The sequence below is a fragment of the Zalophus californianus genome, chromosome 1 (genome assembly GCF_009762305.2).
Source record: "Zalophus californianus isolate mZalCal1 chromosome 1, mZalCal1.pri.v2, whole genome shotgun sequence".
NCBI lineage: Eukaryota > Metazoa > Chordata > Mammalia > Carnivora > Otariidae > Zalophus > Zalophus californianus.
The window spans coordinates 136,409,593-136,436,784 of NC_045595.1; the positions used below are offsets into that span (position 1 = coordinate 136,409,593).

General features: G+C 38.5%; 1 protein-coding gene across 3 annotated transcripts; it reads right to left on the reverse strand.

Annotated features, from left to right (window-relative positions):
* Window positions 1-4,063: 4,063 nt before the first annotated feature.
* TRA2B (transformer 2 beta homolog) lies at window positions 4,064-23,241 on the reverse strand. 3 transcript variants are annotated; one of them, XM_027584097.2, is made up of 9 exons: window positions 23,024-23,241; window positions 11,441-11,574; window positions 10,250-10,412; window positions 8,918-9,106; window positions 8,402-8,517; window positions 7,365-7,448; window positions 6,198-6,257; window positions 5,558-5,628; window positions 4,064-5,066 (listed from the first exon to the last, which is right to left on the reverse strand). In XM_027584097.2, the coding sequence occupies exons 1-9, from the start codon at window positions 23,057-23,059 to the stop codon at window positions 5,056-5,058; spliced, it is 864 nt and encodes a 287-aa protein (XP_027439898.1). In that variant the 5' UTR covers window positions 23,060-23,241; the 3' UTR covers window positions 4,064-5,055. The 3 variants fall into 3 exon arrangements, with proteins under 3 accessions (XP_027439898.1, XP_027439897.1, XP_027439899.1); XM_027584096.2 differs by having other exon boundaries at window positions 5,558-5,631; XM_027584098.2 differs by lacking the exon at window positions 11,441-11,574 and having other exon boundaries at window positions 5,558-5,631; window positions 23,024-23,229.
* Between the last annotated feature and the right edge of the window lie 3,951 nt (window positions 23,242-27,192).

Here is a 27,192-nt window from a genome sequence, read left to right on the forward strand (position 1 = left end):
AACTTTAAGAGGCACAAAAAAGCAGGACTCTTCATACCAGGTAACCCATTTTTCTAAAACTTTAGTGGTGCTTTTACCTATTGAATTTGAAAAGCTTGTAGGATGATTATACTTGACTGTGGTTAAGACTAAGGGTTTAGGCATTTTCATTATTTGCTGGGAGAAGGGTCAATGTTCATACAATTTTAGGACTGAAGTCCATTTTAGAACTTAAGAATGGGGGAATAGAAATTTACAGATTTCTGGTAACGAGTCTAAATATTTTAAAGACATCTGGTTTAAGATATGGTAGTGAGAATGTAAAGTGAATTATATAGTTTATAATATTTAAGTGTCTATGTAACACACTTTCCATTTTCTCTGAAGAACCCTGAATAAACCCAAGTTGTGTGGTAGATATTAGCATGTCAAGAAATCCAATTCCAGAATTCTATTTACAATTAAAACTACTGTCCCTTTCACAATGGAGCTCAATGTAACTACCTAGTGCAGTGATTCCTTCCAAGTATTACTTCACACTGGAGCTCAGGGTTGGTTATTACTGGCAAGATAGGCTCTTCAAAGTGGTAACGTTTAGCCTAAGTGAATAGATAATCAAATTTTAAAAACGCTCCTATCCTGCTACTTAGCCATATAGTGAGGTCACAAGACACTGTCTAGGAGACACCCATGAACTCAGTTTATCTAAATTTTAGACCAAGACAGTGGAGGTATACAGTACTTAGTTCTCACGGGAAAACTGCTGTTAATCATCAGGGTCTTCTGAATGGGTCTTGAACATTTAACAGTCTTGATTCTGGCTGATGCATAGAAGGTAGAGAGCCACCTATAAATCAGGCTCAGGTAGAATGGAGAGGTGGATCAGTTACCTGTGGACTTACAATCAGCAAGCAGAAATTTTCCTGTTAAGAGGTCACAATTTGCAGTTTTCTGGGTCAAATGATCTGTCGCGACTACTCAATGCTGCCATTATAATGTAAAGGCAGTCATATATAATGCATTAAGTGAATGGTGATAGATGTAAAAACTGGAAACAAACCAGCCAGATTTAGTACAGTGTGTGTCGTTTGCCTACCTTTGGGAATTCAATCTTAAGATGAAAAAGTGAACTGCTCTCCTTCCCACACAAATGTGTATCGCTTTTGTTATTGACCAGAATGGTGGAAAAACCTTTTTAGATTTTAAGGACTTATCAAGTGCCCCATTTGTCCCAATGAGGAAAATTCATCTGAATTAGCGCCTACGTTTAAAATCACCACTTAAAATGTCCACCAGCCTACACACCAGCAAAACTGAGTAAGCGAATGGAAAATGTATGCATTCAGCCACCACTACTACCCTGTAATCCTCAGGGGACAGGAAGACCTTTATTAAGTCCTTAAATGGCTTCCCTTTGGCCTTTATCCCAAGGTTAAGAGGATCCTCTTAGTTGAGGACACTAGTTAAAACGTGCACAGGATTGCAGCGGGGAGGGGGAAGAGAACCTCATCCCCCCAGGATGATTCGAAGTTCCCCCAGACTTACCACAGAATAAATTTCAAACAGAATCCTATTCATCACCTCATCCCAAGCCCCAGTTTTAACCTTTTTTTGGTCACAATAGTGTCTGTCCCTGTTCCCATGAACTAGTTTAACTGTAAGCCAGTATAGGGGCACCTGGGTGGCTCAGTCGTTAAGCGTCTGCCTTCGGCTCAGGTCATGATGCCAGGGTCCTGGGATCGAGCCCCGCATCGGGCTCCCTGCTCTGCAGGAAGCCTGCTTCTCCCTCTCCCACTCCCCCTGCTTGTGTTCCCTCTCTGTGTCTCTGTCAAATAAATAAAATCTTAAAAAAAAAAAATAAATAAAAATAAAAAATAACTGTAAGCCAGTATCTAATATTTCTGGTTGAGTTTGGGTATTTTTTTTCTCCTGTACAGTTAAGTGCACAAATGATTGCACAACCCCTTGGCAAAACTGGTACAGTTCATATGCACAGGTGGTTCTTATTTAGGGTTTCTGGCCTCTTCTTCAAGTTCAATGTCTTATGAATTCTCTATTGTGTCAGGCCTATGTTCACAAGATCCAGAAGGTTTTTTTTTTGTTATATAATCAAGTAAGATCTGTCTGTTGTCTGAAGCAAAACTGTGGGTGTACACTCTTTATCAATAAATCCTTCCCTGTAACATTTACCTAATTTTTATAAGGTAAATAAATTTCACCTTCTGGGTTAAACTTTTGTTCCTAGTCTAATTCATAATTTCTCTTCTTGAGCCTTTGCAAATTGAAATACTGATTAGCAGGAAATGAGGGTTGAGAATTGTTAGTTTTATCCTGAGGCATACTTTCCTTATGCAAGGGAAGTAGAGGGCTTGGGGTTCTCAAAGGCCTCCAAAAAAGAACAAAAAAAACTTATGCCAATTGTTGGGATCTGACATTTCCTGAATAATGTGTGCTTTCACAAGACCCTAGTCAGATTATGAATTTTAACTATTTTTCAGCAGTCCTCCAAATCAACCTTGCATTTGGTTTCAATCATCTCAGGCCTGCAGTGGTAAACAATGTATTGTTAATACTGGCATTTAAAAACCTGGGTTCTTTTGCCTTGAGGCAAGAATTTCAAGACTTAATTTATCCGATCCCTAAGTTATCCAATGGCTCTCCTATGGTTCTGACATTATTTGTCTGAAATTGGTGTATGCCAACAGTTAACCCAAGGGACTCACCAGATGACCACCATCAGAGGCACATGAACAGACTACTTGTTTCCTCTCCCAGAATAGGAAAGGAGTCTCCACCCATCAAACCGGTAAGTTCTAAATTTTCTTCAAGGTCTGCTGCCTGTAATACACTCCTGGTAGCAATTTAGAAGTCAAAATGCTTCCAGATCCAAAAGCCCAACTGATCACTAGCTTTAAAAAAAACCCACTTTACTGGCAGGATAATGGGTGGCTTACATGAATTAACTGCAAGCCAACACCTTCTGGGATGCATCAATTAGGCATGGTTGCTTTCTGAAGTTGTTCTAGACCTGAGGCCAATTAGAGGGCTGGGAAATCTTTGTATTTCTTACTCCATATACTGTAATGCAGTTAAGAAGTTAGGTATTTGGGTAGGGGACCTCATTCAGTGAGAACTGCACCTGATGTCCATCGTTCTCACACCCACTGCTTTGGTGCTGGCCTACCCCCTTCCCCTAGCAAGACAGCCTAAGTGGTACCATGTTTCTTCATGTACACTCTTACACCACTACAAAATTGTAATCCAGCCCCTTCTGGACCACATTCTACAAAGCATCTGAGGGGCCAAGTCTTACTCTCAAACTGGCTGACAATAAATTTGAAACACAGTTAGTTCCAGGTGCTATTTAGAAACACAAACATGCAGAATTTTAAAATCCATTTGACAGCTTCCAAAGTATACCACCACCCAGTGTGACAACTTAAGGCCTGCAAATACTGCCTATGAAATATATATACACATATATACACATATAATTTCAGGTAGGCTCCACACCCAACATGGGGCTTCAACTGACTACCCTGAGATCAAGAGTTGCATGTTCTACCAACGGAGCCAGCCAGGCACGCCTTCACAGCCCCCCCCCCCTTTTTTTACTCATCTGGTTATCTGGAGTATGGCAGAATGGCATCATGAATGAAAGTACAGACTGTGGATGGACATCTGCCCACATTTGGATTACCATTTCATAGCTGTTTTAATTTAAGGTAAGTTACATCTCATGGCTGCTACAGACTAAATGAACTGTTTTAGATACCTGGGACATACTAAATGATTTTGATAAATTACCTGCCTATTGCATTTTCCACTGAATTGGCCACCCTCTGGGCAAGTGTGGAGACTAGACTTATTTAATACAGTATCATCCAAATGAAGACAATCAAGTACCTAACTCCCCTCTTAAATGTATTTTCCAGGAATGCACAATTAAAAAAAAAAGGCAAAAAGAATATATTTCAGCCCAAGGGATACTGTACAAGGGACTAAAAACTACTTTAAAAAACCCTCCAATTATAAGTAACAAGGTTAAAACAAAATCTTCTATGGCAACTGAGTTGTACCAGCCTTTTACTCTTTTCATTTGCATTTATTTAAACACAGTTCTCAAAACATTTGAGTGAAATTGGGCTTCCTTTGGTAAGCAAAGGACCTGAAAATAATATTTAAAAAATGAACAGGCAAAGTCTTCAGTTCATCCACAACACAGGTGTAGTGTTCCCTTTTTTTCCCGAACTCTGAAGCACTTAATTTTTTCCGTAGTCTAAAAGCTAGAACAACAAGAGTACATTTGTGGTGGAATGTATTGTCACTTGCTGATAACTAGTTGAAATACCATTATCCCCTTGTAACAGCTTTAAGAAATAGCCTTTTGAAGGCATACATTGTGTACCTCTTTTCTTATCCCCTGCTTTATATGATACAGATTACATAAAGGCTGACAAATCCACATTTATATAAGCATTAAGCATTGGCTGTATTGAAAGTTCTTTAGTTCTAGTACTAGCAGTACAGGGTTACAGAGCATAATTTTTAACACTTAGTTGCAGGTATATTACGTATAATGTTTCATGGATTGGAGGAAAATGGGTATTTTTGTCTTGAAATTTACTACTGACACAACCTAATCTGAACAGTTTTGCTAAGCATTGATGTTAGAAAGAAAAGTAAAAACCAAACTTTATTGTTGCTTTTTACCATTTGGTAGCATTTTACACACAGGCTTCGATCTTCAGAATACCCTGGATTCAGTAGAAAAACCTTTTTAAATGAAGTTTTGTACAATAGAAACTTCTCAGCAGTCAAAATTTAGACTGTAAAAAAATACATGCAAAACATACTTTTCTGAAAACACTTAACTTTGAACAAAGCACCGAACTACACAAATGCAGAATGAAAACAGCATTTCAACTCCACCAAAGTAGTCATCATAAAAGGTGTAAAAGTCACCTAACTTCACTAGGCACTGTTCACTTTTTAAACAGGAGACAATAAAAAATATTGTCCACAAACAATATCCCAACTCTAGGGTAGGTTTCAGAAAATCTTCAACTTCATGCTTTAATAGCGACCTAGGAAGAAATAATAATCAGTCTCAGTATTGAAGCATATTTATCAAGTGTACTTTAATGTTGAGACTTTTTAGATTATTCTACCATTAGAAAATTTCTATGCACCAGATTCTCTCCTATGAAAAGGGTTACACTAGAAATCAAAGAACCAACACTGAATAAAAGAATTAGCTGGGAAGTATATAACTCAACCCCCAGGAGCTAAGGTTTTAAAGTCACCCAAATGTTTCCAGGCTGTACAAAAACTGCAAGCCCTCCTAAAAAGAAAAGGTACAAATGGTGACCAGAATGTATTACACATTTACTATTTTAATTAGCAAGAATAAGATTCCAAGGATTTTCATATACTTCCTTGAACCCTACACACAAAAACCAAGGGTGGGTGGGTGGATTGTAATATAGATGAAACTACTTGAATTAACCCACTATCTACTGTAGTTTGGTAACTTCAAGCCATACTATTATAAAATCATATCAAGTTAAAAACTTACGAGGCGAATATGATCGAGATCTGGAACGTGATCTGTATCCTCCACGACTATAATAAGGAGAAGGTGACCGCCTTCTGTAAACAAATGCCAAGACCATCTAAGACTCCATAGATTTAAGTTAGACTAAATGATATATACAGATTGCAATAGTCATGGTATTTCCAAAGTCTGTTTTAGATAATAAAACCACTAATCCCAAGCCACACCTTCATGAACTAACACCCAAAACAAATTTTACTAGTGCTTCAAAGCAGTTTTCTAACACTGACTTAAATATTCACTTGCTTACTAAGATGCTCATTAAAAGCTAACAAAAATGCAATAGTACCAGAAAATAGCAGTAAGGAATAAAGATATGGATGCTTATCAGTGACCTTAATTTACAACACTATCATCACTTATTAAAGTACAAAATGGGGCCATTGAGTAATTACCTAGTATAAGCCCAATTCATTTCTGTAAACACACAAACGAAGCCACATATACACGATCACTTGTTTCAGTTACAGCATTTTACGAATTTCATGCAATCCAAATTTGTGTGACCCAACTTTTAATAACCCCCAAAATAACCAAGTGTCTTTCAGGTGAGCCATTCTACTGGTGTACCATGTACATTTAAAATCCTCTCCTGCCATACCTGTAAATCTGATCCCTGTCTTGAGCAGCTCTCCATCCTCCTCCACCTCCACCTCCTCCTCTGTGAAGGCAGAAAAACAACACACATTCATTTTTTTTAAAGTTTTAAAAACAGTATTTATGCGGTATAATTAAAACTCCCACAGAGAAATGAACGATCATTTTTTGTAAGTAAAGTGATTAAAGCCCTAACTTTTGTCACCCTTTTTACAAAATGGCATAGAGCTCTCTCTGGTGGCTAAAATGAGTAATAGAACAAATTACACTTCTAAAGTAAATGCTCAACTGAATTAAAATAAAACCTGAACGTTTAATCTTCCCAGCCTCCACAGATTAATCCCTAAGAGTGCCAATTGACACACAAATGTTCTTTCAAAAAAGGTTTTTGTTGGGGATAAAATGCTGGACCATTGCGTCAGAAGCAAGCTTAAGGACTCACTTCCAGAGACCGTAATTGACAACTTCTTTTAAACATTCAAAACAGTGTAAAAAAAAAAAAAAAAAAGACAACCACATCTCTATAAGGCACCATGGATTAATCGTACAATTTACATTTTCATAAGCGAGAGGGTCTAAATTACCCGCTGCAGCTAAAATAAAGATTTTACTTCATTTTATCTTCAAAAGTGTTTCTCAGTATGACACTTATTTCTCTACTAATCCCCCCCTAAAAAGGTTCAATCTTTTGGTAATTAAAAAAACCTCTAGCCATTCTTATACCAAATTATTGCCTTTCAGCAAGTATTTCTTTGGACTCTTCCAAGACTTAGTTTTCCCTACCTAGAGAGCATCAGACACCAAAAATGCTTTATAAAAGCAATGACTTTAAAAATGCAGCTTATGGAACTTAAGAACAAGGACAAAACAGTGAAAAAACTGAAGTACGGTCTGTAATTTTGGTTCCACTGCCATGCTCAAAACCAGGGATTTCAGCTGATTTAAGACTTGATTTTTTAAAAAATTACACATATTAGGTTAAACTGACTAGACACATAACCTAAAAATCTACAGTTTAAACTCTAGCCCTACATTTCTTAGTATAAAAAAGATTTTATTAAACACTAAAGTTTAGTGTTTTTAAGGTTGTGCCTTAAATTATGATTCAGGAGAAGAGACTGGTACCTCCCTTCAAATTTTTGGCAACTTAAATCTATTATGGTTAACTTACCTGTATGATCTGCTGTAGTAGTCTCGATCATCATAGCCTCGATCATATCCTCTGTCATAGTAATCCCGACGGCGTGAGCTGCCACTGTGAATAATGTATCTTCATAAATATATTTCATCCAATGAAATATATCTTCATAAAATACCACGTGGCCTTCCTTCCCTATCTTCCTACATACAACTGTTATTGTTTAAAGCTGTTCAGACAATAACAGCAGCATGACTCATTTGGGTCCTGGGAGCCACAGCTGAGCTCTAAGGACATGACTGGGCAACTGCTCCAAGTATAATCTCTTTATACGCTCTTATATTGAGCAAAAATATTATCTACTAATAACCCCCTAATTTTTAATTCATAGACAGGCCTTTTCTAATAAAGTTACCCGGAAAAAGATTATTCCTATTTAAGAATTCACTGATATGGGATAAACACTGTCCTTTCTCTGCTCCCTGTAACAACGTACATAAATATATTTTCCTAAAGAAAGGGAAAATAAAATATTTGGAAGAATGTGGTTTCAGGAGTGGGAAAATTTTAATTAAAAACGACAAAAAACAAAACTTCAACACAATATAGAAACACTGGTGAGAATGACGACAAAGGAGAGGAAGTATCCTCTCTATATGATCATATAGTTCAATGCGAAAACCGTTTTCCACTCTGCTTAACAAGAACTAAAAAATGCACAGGAGTAGAATTTGTTATAAACTAGACTTTTACCTAGAATGGTTTTAAGTTTCCATTACGATAAAAATGGTCTAAGCAAGAACATTAGTTATCAAGCAAAGCCAGATATATGGCCTTTCTGTATGATATGGTGGGATGTCATCTACCAGTGTTCAGCACAAATACAAGGTCTCCACTGAATGTATTCTTTTGAATAGTCGTTACCCAGTTAAAAAAAAAAACACACACACAGGAAGAATGATTTGTACTGTGGCAGGACTAGATGAAATGTCAAAGATTTTCCTCTAGTACATGGTAGTTCTTAGAGAAAATGCACTCAGCCATCAATCTATCTTAAAAAATAAACTTACTAGGTAGGTCTCCCCATGTAAATTCCTGGCGTTGGGGTATGTGGTCTTTTTGTTATAGAGAAATCAACTCTGATCCTACGTCCATCAAGCTCCATTCCATTGGCACGCTCTTTTGCCTTCGAAAGATACATTAAGTTATTATATACACCTGGGGCAAAGCCATCCACAAACTATCCAGTATAAAAACTTTTGTAAATATTTACAAATAAGATATTTCTAAGTAACTGTATCTTATTTACAATATAAAAGCGAAAATTGTCCTTGGGAGTCAACAATAGGACTATTATAAAAAGATACAGGTCAAAAAAAAAAAAAAAGGGCGCCTGGGTGGCTTAGTTGGTTGAGCGACTGCCTTTGCCTCAGGTCATGATCCTGGAGTCCTGGGATCGAGTCCCGCATGGGGCTCCCTGCTCAGTGGGGAGTCTGCTTCTCCCTCTGACCCTACCCCCTCATGTGCTTTCTCTCAAATAAATAACATCTAAAAAAAAAAAAAGATACAGGTAGACTTTTACTTACTTCCTTGGCATCATCTACATTTTCAAAATACACAAAGGCAAATCCTCTTGAACGTCTAGACTGCTGGTCATATACAATAGACACATCAGCAATGGGGCCATATTTAGAGAATACTTCTCTTAGATCTCTTTCTGTAGTGTACAAGCTCAATCCAAATACTCCAAGACAGCAGTTGGGATCAGGATTTGCCTAGAAATGGAAAAATCAATTTTAAACCTTAAAATTTGTCATAAACCAAAGAAAAAATGTATATAAATTACCCAAAATGTCACTAACAATAAAGTAGATTTAAATAAACAAAATTTAAAATCAGTATGTTATGGCAATAGCTGCAAGCATTAATGGGCAGAAAAAAGGGGTGCCTGGCGTGGCTCAATCAGTTAAGCATTGGACTCTTGATTTTGACTTAGGTCATGATCTCAGGGTTGAGATCAAGCCCAACATCTGGCTCCAACACTGGCCATGGAGCCTGCTTAAGATTCTCTCTCCCCCATGGGGCACCTGGGTGGCTCAGTCATTAAGCATCTGCCTTCGGCTCAGGTCATGATCCCAGGGTCCTGGGATCGAGCCCCCATTGGGTTCCCTGCTCGGCAGGAAGCCTGCTTCTCCCTCTCCCACTCCCCCCCTGCCTGTGTTCCCTCTCTCGCTGTGTCTCTGTCAAATAAAATCTTAAAAAAAAGATTCTCTCTCCCTCTGCACCCCCTCCCAAAGAAAATCCTGCGAAGAGCATTTCAACCTCAAATTAAGAGAGAGAGAGAGAGAGTGTGTGTGTGTGTGTGTGTGTGTAGGGAGGGGGAAATAGGGACTCTACTAGTGAATACCAAAACTGGCATTTTTGTGGGGGGAGACTGGAGAGCAATTTGCCCAAGGAATTCACCTCTTAGGAATTTATTCTAGGCATAAGAATAGTGAGAGTAGCATTATCTCTATAAGCCAGAGGGAGTAACTATTTCAGGGAAGATAAGCCTTAATACCTGAAATAAACTCGCTTAAAATTAAACGGAAAAACCCAGAAGCATTCTAAAGAGTATTAAAGCTAACCCAGAAAACTTCAGTAACATTAGTATGTCCCATATAGATAGTAATGCACAATGGGATTTTTTATTTGATAAGCGAGCTACACCACTGCCACGGTATTTTGCTTACATATAACTGATAGCTCAAATGTACACCATTACATAAGAAATACCTTTTAAATAGACTTACCTCAAAACACTAAAAAGTCTCTAAAGAACTCGTGTGTTCACTGCCAGAAGTCTACTGTCAAATGTAATCAGTTCTAATTTTGAACGAGAAGAGAGACATATTGCTTCAACAATTTTTTCATCTTACCCGATTCCCAACATGACGCCTGCGAGTAGACATGGGAGAATGACTGTGGCTATGCCGTCTTCGATAATCTCGACTGTAAGACCTGCTACGGGATCGTCTATGGGAGCGGGACCGAGATCTTGATCTTGTGTAATGCCTTCGAGAACTTCTTCTGGATCTAGACCTGTAAGACAAAGGCTTCAGGGTTATGACTAAGTAACTGATTGATACAGCTTTTAATTCTTCTAATAACCTGGAGTTAAAATCCCAAAGACGGAACACAATTCAGACATACATTAACATGAAATTGAGATTTTTCTTCTGTATCTACAGTCATCTCAACTCTCCTAGAAAGAGCTCCAAACCACTATCAGCTCTCTTCCATTTCTTAAGATAAAGGAGATCAAAATTAATATATTGAAAACCAATTAACACACTAAAAAATTTGGTAACCATAAAACATGCAGCACTTCATACTAGCTTGATTTGTGCCCCCCTTTTCCCTCAATATAACACCCTCTATTTTTTCGGTCTCTCCCATTATGCCCACCATTCACTTAAGATAAAATCACCATCACCATAGTTTTGTCCAGCAGTGTTTTAAAACCAATCAATCGCTCTTAACTAGAGTGATATGAAGTGTCATCTAAACCAGACAGGACACATTGTAAGAGAGAAAAGAGGTGCAGTTAATTATGCCTGGTAAGAGGCATAAACTGGGGCTGTCCTGGGCAAACCAAGGACGTATAGCCTACTCTAGACAAACATTTAAAAAAAAAAAAGTGCGCTGTGTTACCGTATTATTTTTGTTTTTTACACACATGTATATTAGACACTACACCTATTTATCAAGAATTGCAGTTATGAAAGCCAATGTTCTGCAGTCCATTTGTTATACTTAAACTCATAGCGAATCCTCACAATTCTGAAGAACTAGTACTTTTAAAGATAAGGAAGCTAAGGTGGAAAAAGGTTAAGTAATCTGCCCAAGTCAGAAAAAATAGAGGTAAGATTTGAACCCTAACGCCAAAAGCCCAGGCTCTTAACCACTTAAGTCTTCTGTCCCAGAACTTATGATTAAGTACATTGCTAGTACCAATGTTAAATAAGCCAACAAATGATCTAACCCTCTCTATCTTCCTAATTTACAAAGCACACACCAATTTCAGAGCTAAGAGTAACAGAAGAAAATCCCAAGACAGTCTTTCTTACCTAGATTCAGATCTGGACCTGGACTTTGATCTGGAACGCCTGGAATCTTCCTTGGAGCGAGACCTTGCTGGGGTATGCCTTGCAGATTTCCCAGATCCATGAGCACTTCCACTTCTGGAAGCAGAACGGGATTCCTACACGTAGATGTCAAAAGTTTAATTTGTATACTTTCTGGGCAACTTTAAAAACAAATAAGCTGCTGTGAGATAAATGGTGAGGGAAAGCAATCCCCTTCCAAGATAAGAAAACATAGGTAAGGGCAGGAACTGAATATACCTGGTATATTTACATTGCTCCAACTGACATAAGCCAATTAACTTGAACTTCCACCTTTTCTGGAGCAGGATTAAGAGTTAACTGACCCCACTCTCTTCAGAAAGGGGTGCCAAAGCCAAGCAGTTAAGGGAACTGTCCAAGGATTGTGTTTTGGGATTGTTACTCCATAAAGACTAGGGTGAGAAAGAATCTTATTAACTATTGACACCTATACCTTATACCTATATTTCAATCAAGTTGCCATCAATAAAACAAAACCCTATGAAAGTCATAAAACTTACTTTTAAAATGCCTTTTTTTCCCAATAAGACCTTAATTTCTCAAGTTTTACTTATTTTTAAGTGGGGAAAAGAGGCAAGGACAATCTGTTTCAAGTCCTAGCAAAAGGCAGAAACCTAGTGGAAAGCAAGGACCAGCCTGAAGGACACTAAACCCTATTCCATCTAACCATTATGGGAACCCCTAAGACTCTCAAAGCAACCAGATGGAACCACAGCAGAAAGGCAGTGAACTGTGCAGAAGACCAAAGAGAGTGCCAGAGATCTACAGCTTCCTGGGCTAAATGGAGATGAACCAGGGCAAACTGATGGGGATCTAGGAATAAGTAGCTAGGTTAGTTACATAAAGGACCTACTGAAACCAGAACAGATTAAAAATCAGGGGCTCCTATCAAGGTCCATTAAGGGAGGAGTTCAGAATCGCACGTAAAAACCAAAGTCTAGGTATATACTATATAGCCATAGCTTTCCCAATCAAAACTAGACTACCTGGTAGGTAAGTGGCACAGTAAGGAAAATCTCTAAAGAAACCAGCAAAAGAATGGGGAAACAGGGTAACTGGCTTACCAGTGAGTCAAAACATACAGTCAACTCATAAGCAGAAAAGACATACATATAAAGTAATGGAACCAAGGAAATGTCCTGCCAAGGCACCAAAACAGAAACAATGGATTAAGAGAACAAACCCACTCAGTCTGATAGCAAAGGTGTATCATCAAGCAAGACCACCTTACTTTATGCTCCAACTTAAGGCAAATTAAAAGGCATAAAGTCTAGTAAGTCTTTCCACCCGAGACAGAGCAGAAATGGCCAGACCCAAAAAGAACCAAAACAGTACAGTAAGTCACTGCAGGAGTAAGACTCAATGTTGAATAAAAGTACCACTGGAGACCTCCCTGTGCGGTAAGCTTTCAGAATATTCTGGCCATTCCTGAAAGGATAGAATAGGATTTTAAATTATAGCTATAGCCTTTTTAGATTATGTTCTGTGATCTACAGCTTGATGGGAGAAAATTTGGAAGATCATTGCTATGATGCTCAGGGCAAAAATTTATATGCAATACAGAAGAACTTAAGTTTGAAGTTTAGAACAGTAAAGAAAAGAGTAACTCAGTAAAATGAGTTCTGGTCTCTAGGCCTGAAAGAACTCTAGAAACTTCCCAGTAAGATTTCAGTCATTATAAAACATGGTGTGAAGGGACGTGAAATGTGACAGCCCCCCTCCATCACCCCCATGGGTTGACTGTAAAAAGGTTCAAAGAAAAAAATACTCTTATTAGTGAGAACAACTACCTTTAACAAGGAACGGTTAAAGGGTGTACTGCAGCTTTGGGGACCCCAATTAACAATCTCTTGGCATTCTCTGGCAAATATTCTGCACACAGACATTTAAAAGCACAATCCACCTCCCTCCTCTCCTTGGACAAAGTAGTTCTCACAAAATAGGGGTGGGGTGCAGTTTCCGGCATCTTTACCACAGGCAAAAGCTAACCTAGAAGAGAAAATAGAAAAAGGGACCCCAAAAGTTAACTGCCTTTGTTTATTCCAATGTTAGAAAAGATTACTTCATGGAATGATTATAGCTTTTAATGGAAACCAAAGAAAACAATTTACTCTGGAAAGGAGAGGTGAATATACCCACAGTAACAACTCGTAATAAAAAGATTACCAATAAAGTAGTTGTAGTTAACAAATCAGTAAGCCTAAGGATCGGAATATAAAGGAAGAAATGGTAAAAAGCCAAGATCTCTTTTTAAGCCTCTTGCTTCATTAAACAGAAAAACCTTATCCTAGCCTACTTCACCTGTCTGCCCACTGAGAGGAGATTGTACTTTTAGCCTAGCAGATCAAGGGTCAAAGATCCAGTGTCTGTGAAATTCTAAGACTTTCCTCTCAGCCTCTTAAGACTTACTGGCTATATGCATATGTATTTTGTGAGCAATCATTTCTTAGGCCAGGAACAGAGGAAACACCAGCCAGAATGGAAAGATTTTCCCTTTTATACTGACATTTGGTTAGGCTAACACCTAAACAATGCCTCCACCTCCTCCTACCTTTCTTGTCAGGGACGTTTCTTAAAGAAGTTAGCCCCTTTTTTGTAGTTATGTTGGCCCTTAGCTGGTTTGAAAAATATTCAAGGAAATTTAGCCTGTCCAGAAGAAATGATACCTAAAATTATTAGCCAAATCTAAAAACAAAGTTAACTTAAACCTTAATCCATGGGCAAATCTACAAAACCGGCTGGGAAATCCTCCACATAAAGAAAACTCGAAGTCCACTCTTAGGGCTAAAAATTGTGTGTCAAGGCATTAAAACCATACCAACCCCCCCCCCCCCCCACTACTCTGGCCCTTCAATACCTCAAGGAAAAGGATCATGAACTTAAAAGTTAATATAAATAACAAAACCAAGAAATTTCCTGAATTTTTGCTCAAGGAATCAAGTTTTTATAGATTGATCTTAGTCATATAACAATATACAACTTGAAAGGAGGTCAGAAAAAAAACTCAAGGCTTTCAACAAAATAACCTTCATCTCCCCCTATTCCGAGAATGGCACCATCTTAGAAAAACATTTTGAAGAGATAAACGAAGTGGAAACCATCTGGAACCATCAAATCACTAGGTTTCCTCTGTATTACTTTAGAAACTAGATGCAGTAAATGAGATTTTGAACAGTGACTCTTAAACAGAGGTATGGAGTAAACCTACATAGCATTTAAGAATACATGTCCCTAAACTAGAGCTCATTCTAGTAACTCTGGAGGTGGTCTTCTACATTTCTTAGAAGTACCACACGTATTTATGATGCTAAGTATCTTTGGTTTATTCAGAGTTTTATGCTTCCTACTGATTTTTCTTGGCAAAAGCATCATCTTGGAACCTTGTTTCTCTCATTTTCTCTGCCCCCCCTGCAGAGGCCTATCTCCCTCTTACCTCCCCAATGGCCAGAGTAGGGGTGAGAGGAGGAAGCACTGTTAAGAATCAAAGATACTTTGGCCAATGGGTGATGGTGGTGGTGGGGGGAACCCTGAATGGATGGGATGGTCCACCAGCATCAGTGTTTAGTTTCACCATACATCTATCCAGCTTAGACCATATAATCAAATTCCAAACTGCTTTCCTTCCACTTAGAGGCTTAATAGGTCTTTCCTCTTTTGGACCCCAAGGACCTTTCAGGTCTCCTGATAAGAGAATCCATGGACTTGAAGAGAAACAGAATATCCATTCACAGCTCTCTGCCTAATCCGTAAGTAATTCGGAATGCAAAATTAACATTAACTTAATGTTATTAGTTTATACATGGCAAAAAATTTTACAAACCAGTAATTGGGACAAAGCAAAAGCTGGAAACTACTGTAAATGGGAATAATTTTCTTCTCCTTGAAAACACAGAAATAATTATAAAAAGCACAGATCTCACACTGACAGTTCGCCCTAAAACCCCAGAAAACAGACCCTTCTAGAAATGTCATTTAAATCACTTTATCCAAGAGCTGGAAGATCTAACTCTCAGAGAGTTTTTAGGTTGTCTTCATTTCAGGAAGGAGAAGTGATACCTTTGGCTTTCCCAACAGAGGACAACTCTTGGTTAGCTACCACTTGGTATTATTCTGACACGTGTTACTTGTCCCATACAACTGAAAGTAACATTACACTGATCATCTGATTCTTTTATTCAACTAAAACAAAACACACAGATAGGGAAATAATAGAACTTGAGGTTTCTTTTTTTCCAGTAAGTACTGGGAGTGGGGAACCAGAATAAAGCTACTTTATAATAATCTATACCTCTCACATCATTCTAACAATGAAGTGTTAATAGCGGAAAATGAGAAAAGGGAATAAAACTGTTTACCGAATAAAGCACCTACTACTATTGCCGCTTTGAGAGAGATCCTGTTCACTTGTGTGACCCACCTCATTCTAAGGTAAACCTTTTTTTTTTTTTTTAGCAGTAATCCTAGTCATTCAGCTGGAAAAGGCATTAAATAGAAAAGAATTAAGACTCATCCTTGTGAATTTAGAACCTGCATCTTAAAAGGTAGGGCCTAATCGGTCATAGCTTTCCACTATGCCATCTGGAAAGAAAATATTTTCATAAATGCCAAAAGGAGCTGGCTAACCTGTTCACTGGTTTGCTTCAATTTTGAGGGTTCAGTTCTATAACCATCCTGGTGACATTCTTTAGGAAAACTATGACAAACATAGAAAACATTCTATTATACATTGCTCAGTACTGAAGGATAGGGGTCAGTGAATTTTAAAAGTCCACGGAGGTGGCACAAACCACCAATTCCAACTCTGGAGGTACTCACTCATACCCCAGGACCAGCAGACTTAGATGAAAAAATCTAGAGGGACAACATGAAGCCAACTGTTACATGCCAGAGAGCTCATTCCTGCCTCAATATTTGACTACAAAGGATTATTTTTTTTTAAATTGCATTTCAATCATTTGACTAAGAAGTTAAAATTAGAATTACCTAATTTAAACGTTTCCCCTGGAAGGCACGTCTTTGCCCTGTATATATTTTCTTCTATTAAACAAATAATGCATGCATGTTTAGCAAAATATACAGGGACACATAAACAGACTAGTAATTACTTAGCGTAGTGCTTTCTGATTCCAGATTACTTCTTATCTTAACTTCATTTTTATTTCTTTTCTTCATTCTTCCGTTTCAAATTCTGACTTCTTTCATCTTCCCCACTTCACACAAATTGCTCAATATTCTACAAGTGGGACTTCTGGTCTGATAATTAGCATGCATTCTTTCTTTTATTTTTTCAAATTTCAGCTTCACTTATTCCTGAGCTTCAAATACTCATTTATAAAACTTGTCAAAGGACGACTTCCGCATTTTCCTTCTTCAACATTAACCTTAATAGAAAAAGAACAGGATGAAGATATTTTAAAACTCCAGGATAAAATCCAGTGCCAAAACTGAAACTAGAAAAAAAAAAAAATCCCTTTTTTTGGATTAAAAAAAAAAAAAAACCCTAGAATATGCAGCTCAAAAAACTGAAACTAGCCTCCTGTTGGTTCTAAAATATAAGGTAATCAACCTCAATTGTCTACTTCAAATAGATTTATCATGCTTAAGTTGAATGCGAAGTGCGCAACTGAACATTTGCTGTTCATCTAACATTTAAGTCCTTTAATTACATTTCACACTTCTACTTATCGTATTCATCAATAGAAAATGTTAAGTGTCAAAAGCACATCTCTAGTCAAAAAGTGACACATTAATACAAAAGTGCAAGAAAGGAAAGCACGGACAATTCATTTATACAATGATGACAAGGCTCAGGGTTGGAGAGGCTTACAACTTGTGACTTGACTAGATAATGAAGTAAAGAAATGTATTTAACGTCACAGTAATGTATTTAATGTCACACATTTTTGTACTGCATATTTAAAAAGCTCTGAGAAGACAATGTCAGGGAAATCAGAAAATTTGGACTAAAGTACTCAAAACCCATCCCTAGAGAAAGCTGCTCTAGTGACATTTTAGAGTATGAATGGTTCGACTACTAAATTTAGCACTGAAAGCATAAAAAGACCCGTCAACCAACTACTATATTCAAGTAGCTACGAAGGAAAGCAGAACAAACTTGAATCCAACAGTGGTGTTTAAATTCCCCCTCAGTGAACAAAGTATTAAAATCTTCTGCAGTCCAAAGGAGAAATCCTACTTCTTAAGGTGGCAATATTGGTAGAAAATTATAGCTCACCTCCTGAAATTATTTAAAAAACTCAACATCACTTAACAGATCAATAAAGTATAATAGTGTCTGTTGAACACCCTGAACAAAATAAATAGTCCTCACAAAACATCCTTATTCTCCTTGTTATCCTGTACTTCACCTTATGATCTTTCATTTGTTGACAATTTCCTCTCTACTAATTTTATTTTCTTTTGGGGTGATTGGGGTTAAAGGTTTCTTAAAAAAAGAAAAAAGTTCTTATAAACCTATCTGGGTATAAAGACAACCATGGCTATCACGGGAAGTGTTGTGATGTCTTTCCTAAGAAAGCACAATTTTCAGTCGTCTTTTTTGGAAAGTCAATTATTGTTTGTTTAATCCAGGAAAAATTTTAAATAGCTTTTTATTTAAGGGAGTCACATTAATTGATTTCCTTTTAATATCCATCACTAAAATGTAATGGGAAATGTTTGCTGGCAGCACAAATGTAATCGTGGAATCAGAATGCCCAAGCAGGTTTCCTCTTTATGGCCTCCTAAAGATAACATACAGATACAGGGCTTAGAAACTAGAATGGAGGCCAAAGCTCTAGGTATCAGAACTTTTCAATATGGACGCCTTCCTGCCCTTTTTTTTTTAATTACCCCTTCCCAACCATCTTCCTTCTTTTATATTTGAAGATCAAAACATGTTGCTAGATAATGTAAATATTGTTTATTCAACTCAACTACTAAGCTCAAGTGGCCACTTTAATAAAACCAGATGACCAACTACTGGGCTAATGTTAAGAGATCCAACAGAAATAAGCAGAAACTTCTCCCATCATCAACAATTATGGCTGGAATTCAAATAGCATTAAAAACATGTACAAACTCTGCAGGTTGCTGACAGGTAATATCTTAAAAATTGTAATAGGGCAAAGAAAAATTTGTTGATCCTGATAGAAATATAGAAGTTAATGCTCACATCAATGGACTATTTTATTTTTCTGTAGTCAAACTCTACCAGAAGGTTGGGTGGAGAAAAATCTTCAAAAGACGGAGAAAAATCCCTGGAGGTGGGGCAGCGCCTTCATCTGACTTGCCTAAATCAGTTGTGTAAGCCCATCTCTTGCATCAATAATACAGACTCTGAAAAGGGGCCTCTAGCATGCTGCACTATCGGGCAATCTATGTTGATCAAAGCAGCATCTGAAAATAACGTCCACAACCTAATTCAGAAAGATTTTGGGAATTTGAAAAGTCCAATTTGCTATAGTGAAAAATCTTTTTTTGGCTTGCTTAAAAACAAAACTAAGTGACAACAATACCTGAAATTCAATGTAACCCCACACCTCAAAAAACTACGTTGGGTAAAAACACTTAAAATTTCCTAAACTTCCATCACCATCCCTTCTAAAAAAATAATTACGAATGAAAACTGATCAACGTGACACAGAATGCTAAAGCTCAAAAAATAAGACACAATCGTAGCTCTGTCCTTCTCTTGGGCAAAATGTGAACTATGAAAATGTTAATATTTATCACTTAGGTTTTGGGCTTTATTGGAGATAAAGGGGGAAAAGGTAAATGCTATTAACATCTCTCACCACCTGAATTCCTCTTTAATCTTTTACAAAACCAGAGTACTTACCTTGTAATCACGTGTAATTTCAGTTTGAAAATGCAACCTTCTAGTCCCAGACATCCACAACATTAAAACATTCTTAGTTAAAACCAAGAAAAATATTCTTCAACCTGGTTTCTTCAAGAGACTCATACCTAACCAGACTCACAGTGAAACAATGCAAACTATTTCCTCCCACTGGACATTAATTCAATCCTTTATTAAAGGAATTGGTGCGATGGCTGTAATTCTTTAGAAAGAAATAGATTCAGATGTTCCAGTTTTTGAAAATCAGAATTCAGAGTTAGGGGCTAAAAACAAAGAATACAGAAAGACAACCCAAGATTAAGCAGAAGAGAAAAACTGCAGAAATCTAAAAAGCAGTCTGATGGGATGGTATCCAGATGCTATTCATCTCCATAAAGAATAAGACTAAAGACAATATATCTACATTGCAAACATTATTTCTACAAACACTATAGCCCATATTCTACCAGAAAATTTTCTTAAACTGCTTGCTATTGTAATCCTGACAGCAAGACAGAAATCCAAACCATCTGGTTCATACAACAGTATTTCCTTAGTTTCTGGATTCTCTAAGTATAGACGCATTTGTAGAATCTTAAAGAAATTACAATCTTTAGGAAGGCAGAGCATTAAACCAGTGCCAAGACCAAACACACAAACATTGCATACTCTAAATACTGTGACCATTAGTGGACCTTAAAGATTACCCCCCAATATTACTATGCACCTCCTAACTTGCTACTGTTATCATATTCTTACTCACCCAAATTGTGACACAGCTGCTAAGAATACTTTTTGCAAAGGTGCCGGTCAATCCTTTCCCAAAAAATGTTTGCAAGCATTTTTTGGAAAGTACTGGAAATGAATTGAACTTGGAGATCAAAAATAATTTTGTACAGGTTTGGCTACATCAAGGAAGTCAACTCTAGAGACAGATTTTAATTTAAATCAACTTCCACATGAAAAAAACCCACAAATAAAGGTAAAAGCTACTCTGCCATAACTCAAAGTGTGACGTGAACCACAAAAATTCTAGAACGTACCCTAAGTATGCATTTAAAATAAGGGGACACACTTAACCACAGTTGTGTCAATATATTCACTCAAAGGTGATCAAACTGAGAACAATTTACTGCACACATACAACCAGTCTGTTTAGGAAAGGAACTTCAAAAGTCAAAAGAAGTAAGGAAAAAAAAATATTTCCAAGACTATGCTCGGGCCGCAGGTACCGCAGGAATGTCTGGATTCTGGACAGCTAAATTAAGAGGGAGATGGGGTAGGTTTGCAGTGGATGGGATTCCAGCCAAACAGAAGATTTGTATTACAAGTGATTACATTAACGGTACTGATTAGGCTTGTATTGATTTACATTAATAGTTTGAAGTGTTTGAGGGCCTAGAGTGGATTCACAGTAATTTTTCAGGTTCTAGAGAAGCTATTCATACCAGGCATGTCCAAGATTATTACCCTGAATGCAACTTTTTCACTGCTTTCAGGCACTTTCAAAAGTAAGTTTTTAGCCAATCAGACCTGCCCGTTACGTACACTTGAGTCTTTTTTATGGCATTATATCTAATCTGTTCTATTAAGCTTTAGGGTTTTGCCAGATGTTCTTTAGGAACCTCAGCGTGCTTTTTTTAAAGGTCTACTTAACCTCTTCAGGTTCCAATACACCAATTGAAAAGCAATCTACATACAAAACAAACTGCGAAATAAAACAATGTTTAAGTATTCCACTACTTCGAAGTTTAGAAACACTTCCAGGATTCAGGACTCTATGTAAGAAAAAAATTAATTTCTAACATAAAGTTTAAGTTATTTTATAACTTTCCTTCCGTAAGAATTTAGTAAATACCTAACCTATATAAACAAGATGAGGAAAAAAACTAGGATGTTTGTTTCACTACTAGAAAAAAAAAAACCAATTCAAGAATGTCAAATAATTGGGATGACGCCCCTCAAGCGGTCTCAAGCCAGGAACCTACTTCCAACAGTTGTTTCTTATGTAAATATGCCAATTCACTTTTGGACAATTTTCGTCTTCACAAGCACACCATTACAAGTAACTTATTCAGGTATATTCAACTGAGAGCTCTTCTACTCAGAAACCAGCCATTTTGTATTCTCTCAATAGCGCAAGAAATACTCAGTAATTGTTTAGAAAACTGAAGACTTAAATTTATCATTTGCTTTCCAGTACAAACACCAGTTACTAGTTTCAACAGTATAGTCAACTGGTAGAATCAGAAATCACAGCTTTAACAATCTGTGGGCTCAATCGAAACTTTATTACCGTAAGAAAGCAAGGGCTTAAAAATGGTAGACGCACCAGTGATGGTATCATCAACCGTCTTAGAGAAAAGCGTAAAAAGCCAATATTCCTCTGCCCAGGTAAAGCCTGGTTATTTCAGGCTAAATCAGATTTGGCTCCAATTACACAGTACAACAACGTTCCAGAAGGTAAGATAGGAATTTTTTTTTTTAAATGCCCTCCTAATGAAGGGCCCCAAATCTGTTTTATAGCAGTTTGCTTCCTAATATATTTGAATATTTACCTGACGACTGCTGAGATCTTAGGATGGCACTGGGAGAAAGGGAAAACCCAACAGGTCAACTGTAAAAGAACCCAACTTACTCCTTATCAAAGTTAAAAAATCGCCTTCTTAAAAAAAAAAAAAAATCGACTTCTATGGTGCTTTTTATTAACCACCTAAGAAATTCTCCATAACTTCCAAAATGTGTAAGATTCTGACAAGCTTTGTATCACGCCTTTTAAGCCCGGAAACTGTCGTATTCCTGTAATTTAAGCCCCACCGAACTCCACATTTGGGAGGTGGAGACTCAGAGTAAAAGCGTACCAACAGAAGCTGTGGTTCACAGACTTAGAATGCCTGAAAACAAAGGAAATAACGGCGCCCTAAACTGTTGCCCGCCAGTTTCCTTCTGCACAATCCCGTGAAAAATATCCACTCCATAAAAGAAAACCTCTGCGGCCTCGGGGCTAGTTAGTATACTGGATACTCTGATAACGATTTTTCGTTTGAAAGCACTCTCCATTTAGGCCAAATAAAAAGCCCGCGCGAACCCCCTCTAACGGGCCCAGAACTTGTCCACCTCGGATTCGTTTCCCCCACCCTAAAAGAGACCCCAAGAATACCCTAGATTCCGTCTTTCTGGGGTTCATAAGACGATCCTTTCTTAAACTAAACGCCGGGCGAAACCCCCCAAGAGAACGTTGCCTTTCTTTCTCCACCCCCACGCGGCCTTGCGAGGCGCGGGCCCGGCTTGACGCGCGGCTCCTCCGCCATTTTGTGCCTCTGGCAGCGCGCCCGGCCCGCCAGCCCAAGATGGCGGCAGCGAGGCTTCGCAGGAGAGCAACGGCGAAATAAGATACCGCTCCCCTCCCCCAACACCAAGGGGACGCAGCGGCCATTTTTAATCTTTCCCCCTCTTCTAACGGAAAAAAAACCCGCCGTCTCGGGTAGGGGGCCACATAAACCCGTCGGTGGCCTACTTAATGACTAAAGACACTCTCCGCAAGGATTTTTAAACCCAACTCCCATGCTTCCCAGCCTCAGACTTCGGAGCCTAAATCGCCGCTGTCTCCAGGTCCGAGGCCGACGGGCCTGGTAAGAGATGCAAGCTGGAACCACACAGCCGCCCCCTGCACCATCTCTACGTACCCGCTCGCCGTAGTTCTGCTCGCCGCTGTCGCTCATGACTCCTAGCTGCTGTCGCCGCTCGACGTGCTTCAATCGAGGCTGCCAACCTCTTGCGCCTTCTATACGGAGGCTCCGCCGCAGCCTCACAGAACGCACAGCTTCCCGAACCGCTGAGTACCGAAGCGCTCCGCACCGCCTCCGCACGGGCTCTAAGTCTGCCGGACGTGACGCGGCGCTCCTTAACCCGGCCCCTCCCCCTTTCCGAACGCGCGCTTTCTTGGCTCCGCCCCTCGGCGCTCGGCCTTCCCTTTCTAACTGTGGCGCGTCCGGAACCGGACGTGACGTAAGTCCCGCGGCTCGCGGGGCCCTACCCACGGTCTCTGGGTTTCAGTGAGGCGGGAAAGTAAGCGTGGTGGACGGCCCACGCTAGTGGTTGGTGGTCGCCCGGGGTTCCGTGATGTCACCGGCCACACCCGAATCTCTTCTTGAACTTTCCAGGGAAACCGTCCTGGCGGTGGGAGGGAGGAGATGCCCTTTTCTCCCATCCTTGATTCCTTTCTTCTGCTTTATTAATTTTTGCCCTCTTTTGTGCCTTCTTTTGGTTGGAGAGGGCAGATATCCCTACTGGGTCTCATGCTTTACTTTGCATTTATTTAAATTCAATAGTGGCTGCTTCCTTCCTGAAAATAACCTTCATTTGAACACCTATTAAGTGCCCAAGCACTCTGTCAGTTCTTGATGTGCTGAAATTAGACGCAATCACTATTCTGAAAAAGTGCACTGTCTAGTAAGGGAGAACCATTAAACACATGTATAAACTATGATTTTAAGTGCTAGAGGTATCTACTATAATGATGTCACAGGAGGGATGATTAATTCATTTATCACCCAACAAAAGCATGATATATAGTGGATTCTTGAACAACATGGGTTTGAACTGCTCTGGTCCACTTATACTTGTTTTTTGTTTTTGTTTTTTTGATAAATACAGTACTGTACTGCCTAGACCTTATCCTCTGCACCTGTCATTTCCCCACCCATTAAAAAAGAAGTATGGTACCCGGCTGGTGAGGTACTTTGGCACCTGTAAAGAGCCATTTGAGTTTTTAAAAACAGCTTTATTAAGGTATAATTTACATACCATGCAATGCTCCCATTTAAAATGAACAATTCAAATGTTTTTTTTATTGTATTTACAGAACTGTGCATCACCGCAACAGTTTCATCAACCCTAAAAAGAAACCTGTACTGATTAATGGTCATTGTACATCTCCCTCTCCACTGTCCTCCTGCAACCCTTCCAGCTCTAAGGAATCTGAAATCTACTTTGTCTCTATAGTTTTGCTTATTCTGGACATTTCATATAAATGGGATCTTATAATATGAAGTCCTTTGTGATTGGCTTCCTTAATGTGATGTTTTCAAGGTTCCTCTCCATGTTGTAGCATGTATCAGAATTTCTTTTTTATTAGTGAATAATACTTTATTATATAGATATATCATGTTTTATTTATTCATCAGTTGATAGACTTTTGTACCCAAAAGTGCACTTTACCACTTTTTAGCTATTATGAGTAATAATAGCTGCTGCTATGAGTATTCATGTACAAGTTTTTGTCTGAACATACATTTCCAAATTATTTTGGGAATATATCTAGGGGTAGAGCTGCTGGGTTGTATGGTAACTCTATGTTTAACTTTTTGAGGAACTGCCATTTAATTCTAGCTACCCTAATGAGTGTGAAATGGTATCTCATGGTGGTTTTGACTTGCATTTCCTAATAATGATGTTGAGCATCTTTTCATGTGTTTATCAATCACATATAGATCTCTGGAGAAATGTCTATTCAGTTACCTTGCCCATTTTTTAGTTGGGTTATCCATCTTTTTATTATTGAGTTGTAAGAATTGGCAATTTGATTCTTACTTGGTACAGCATCAGTATTTAAGGCACCAGAGACCCAGAGGTTTGGTGATGACTCAAGGTGACAATTGTCCTTTTTTTTACATACTCTCTAGAGCCATCCTCAACTCTTTTCATGGCTTCAATCGGTGACCTACATGCTGCTGGCTTCCAATTTTATATTTACATCTTTGAACACCCTCCTCAGTTTTGTGCTTAAATTCCTGTTGCCTGCTTGAATTTTTACCTGGATATTTCAGAGGCTTATAAAAATTAACATGTCCAGGGCGCCTGGGTGGCTCAGTTGGTTAAGCGACTGCCTTCAGCTCAGTTCATGATCCTGGAGTCCCAGGATCGAGTCCCTCATCGGGCTCCCTGCTCAGCAGTGAGTCTGCTTCTCCCTCGGACCCTCCCCCCTCTCATGCTCTCTCTTTCTCTCTTATTCTCTCTCTCAAATAAATAAATAAAATCTTTAAAAAAATTAACATGTCCAAAATTAATCATTTTAATAATCTCCTCCTCTGCCATCTAAATGTCTCTGCTAAAACTTTCTTACCAGGGGCACCTGGGTGACTCAGTCAGGATTAAGCGTCTGCCTTCAGCTCAGGTCATGATCCCAGAGTCCTGGGTTTGAGCCCCATGCTGGACTCCCAGCTCTGCAGGGAGTCTGCTTTTCGTTCTCCCTCTGCCGCTCCCCCTGCTTGTGTTTGCTCTCTGTCAAATAAATAAATAGAATCTTTAATAAAAAAATAAATAAACTTTCCTCTCTCTTCCCCTCCTTATTTAATTAGTTAACATAGCTCATCAATTCTACTTCCTGTATAATTAAATTTTTTTTTTCTTTTCTTCTCCATACCCCTTGCCTCATCAACTCCACTTACCTGGAGAATTTCCAATTACCTTAGAAACTAAATTAGTGTTTGTGGAGTTTTCATAGCTTTAAGCACCTTAAGCAGCTTTATTTCAAGTTCTAATAAGAAAAAATAGTGATTAAAAAGATTCAAACCATCACTTTGGACCTGGAGTCATAGTTTATAAAGATGAAATGGGATAGGGTGTACCTGAGAAAAAAATTCTAGTACACTTTCTCCCAATAATTGTGTTTTGAATTTTGCAACGATCCCATGTGTTTTTGTGCACTTATTAATTTCTAGCCGTTTTATTGGCCAGGCTGTATCATTTCTAAACTTCCTTGTAGCCTCCCTGGGAAGAAGAGATTAAATTTCTTTCCTCATTTTTAACACCTAGACACTGTCAATGTGATGTGATTTAAAAATTAAGTCAGGAGCAAACTGAGAGGTGTTCATTGTACAATTCTCTTCACTATGTTTGAACATTTTCGTAATAAAATGTTGAGGGAAAAAAACATAGGTCATGGTACCACATGCTCTAGAACTGTCGATGGCTCTTCATAACTTTTAGGATAAAGTTCAAAGACTTTAATACAAACTGCAATTCTCTGCATGATCTGTTCCTTATCTGCCACTCTCCCATTTGTTTGCTATGCTGTAGGCACACATTTTCTCACACTCCTTGTATCCTCAATCTTAGACTTTTGAATAAGCTATTCCCTCTTCCTGGGACATTCAACAACCACTCTTCCTCCCAACACATACCTACACTTGGGCTCCTACTCAGATCTCAGGCCTTGCCTTGCTTCCTGGTTTAGATTAGATTAAATCTTTGTTTACATACTTTTATAAGCACCCCTCAAATCATTCAAAATGATTGTAGTTAAACAGTAATAGTTCTATAGTTATTTCTGTGATTTTGGCTTTTATGTCTGTCTTCCTCACTGGACTACATTCCTTGAGGACAGGGCCCATGCCTATCTCATCCACTGCTTTATACCTAGTACCAGTACCTGGCATGTTAAGCCTTCAGTTACACTTGTTGAGTGAATGAAAGTGAAGTATGAATTTAGAAATGAGTGAGTAGGCAACAGGTACCTTTTTAGGTCCCTGAGCAGGGGAAAAACTCGCTGAAAGCAAGGAAGATTGTCCTGGCAAAGACATGGAGGTCATTCTGGAGGGCTTATGTGTCATTCATGTCTATATCTCCAGCACCTAGTACAGGGCCAGGCTGTTGAATGAGGGACTATGTGGCATGTGGTTCCCATACTGTAAATACAAGGTGGAGAGGACTGGTAGAATGGAGAGGAAACAGTGAATGGGTAGACTCTCAGAGGCTGGGCCTCACTGACTTTGATGATGGGAATATGTGGATAAAAGGCAAAGAGATAGGGAAAAATGACCATAAAAACTTTGTCTCGGTAGGGGAGGTATAT

Coding starts and splice junctions, on each gene's coding strand:
- TRA2B (XM_027584096.2), bottom strand. CDS start 23,059: ATGAGCGACAGCGGCGAGCAGAACTACGGCGAGCGG. Junction 11,575..23,023: donor AGCAGAACTACGGCGAGCGG/GTACGTAGAGAT, acceptor ATCTACGTGTAG/GAATCCCGTTCTGCTTCCAG. Junction 6,258..7,364: donor TACTACAGCAGATCATACAG/GTAAGTTAACCA, acceptor CTGCCTTCACAG/AGGAGGAGGTGGAGGTGGAG.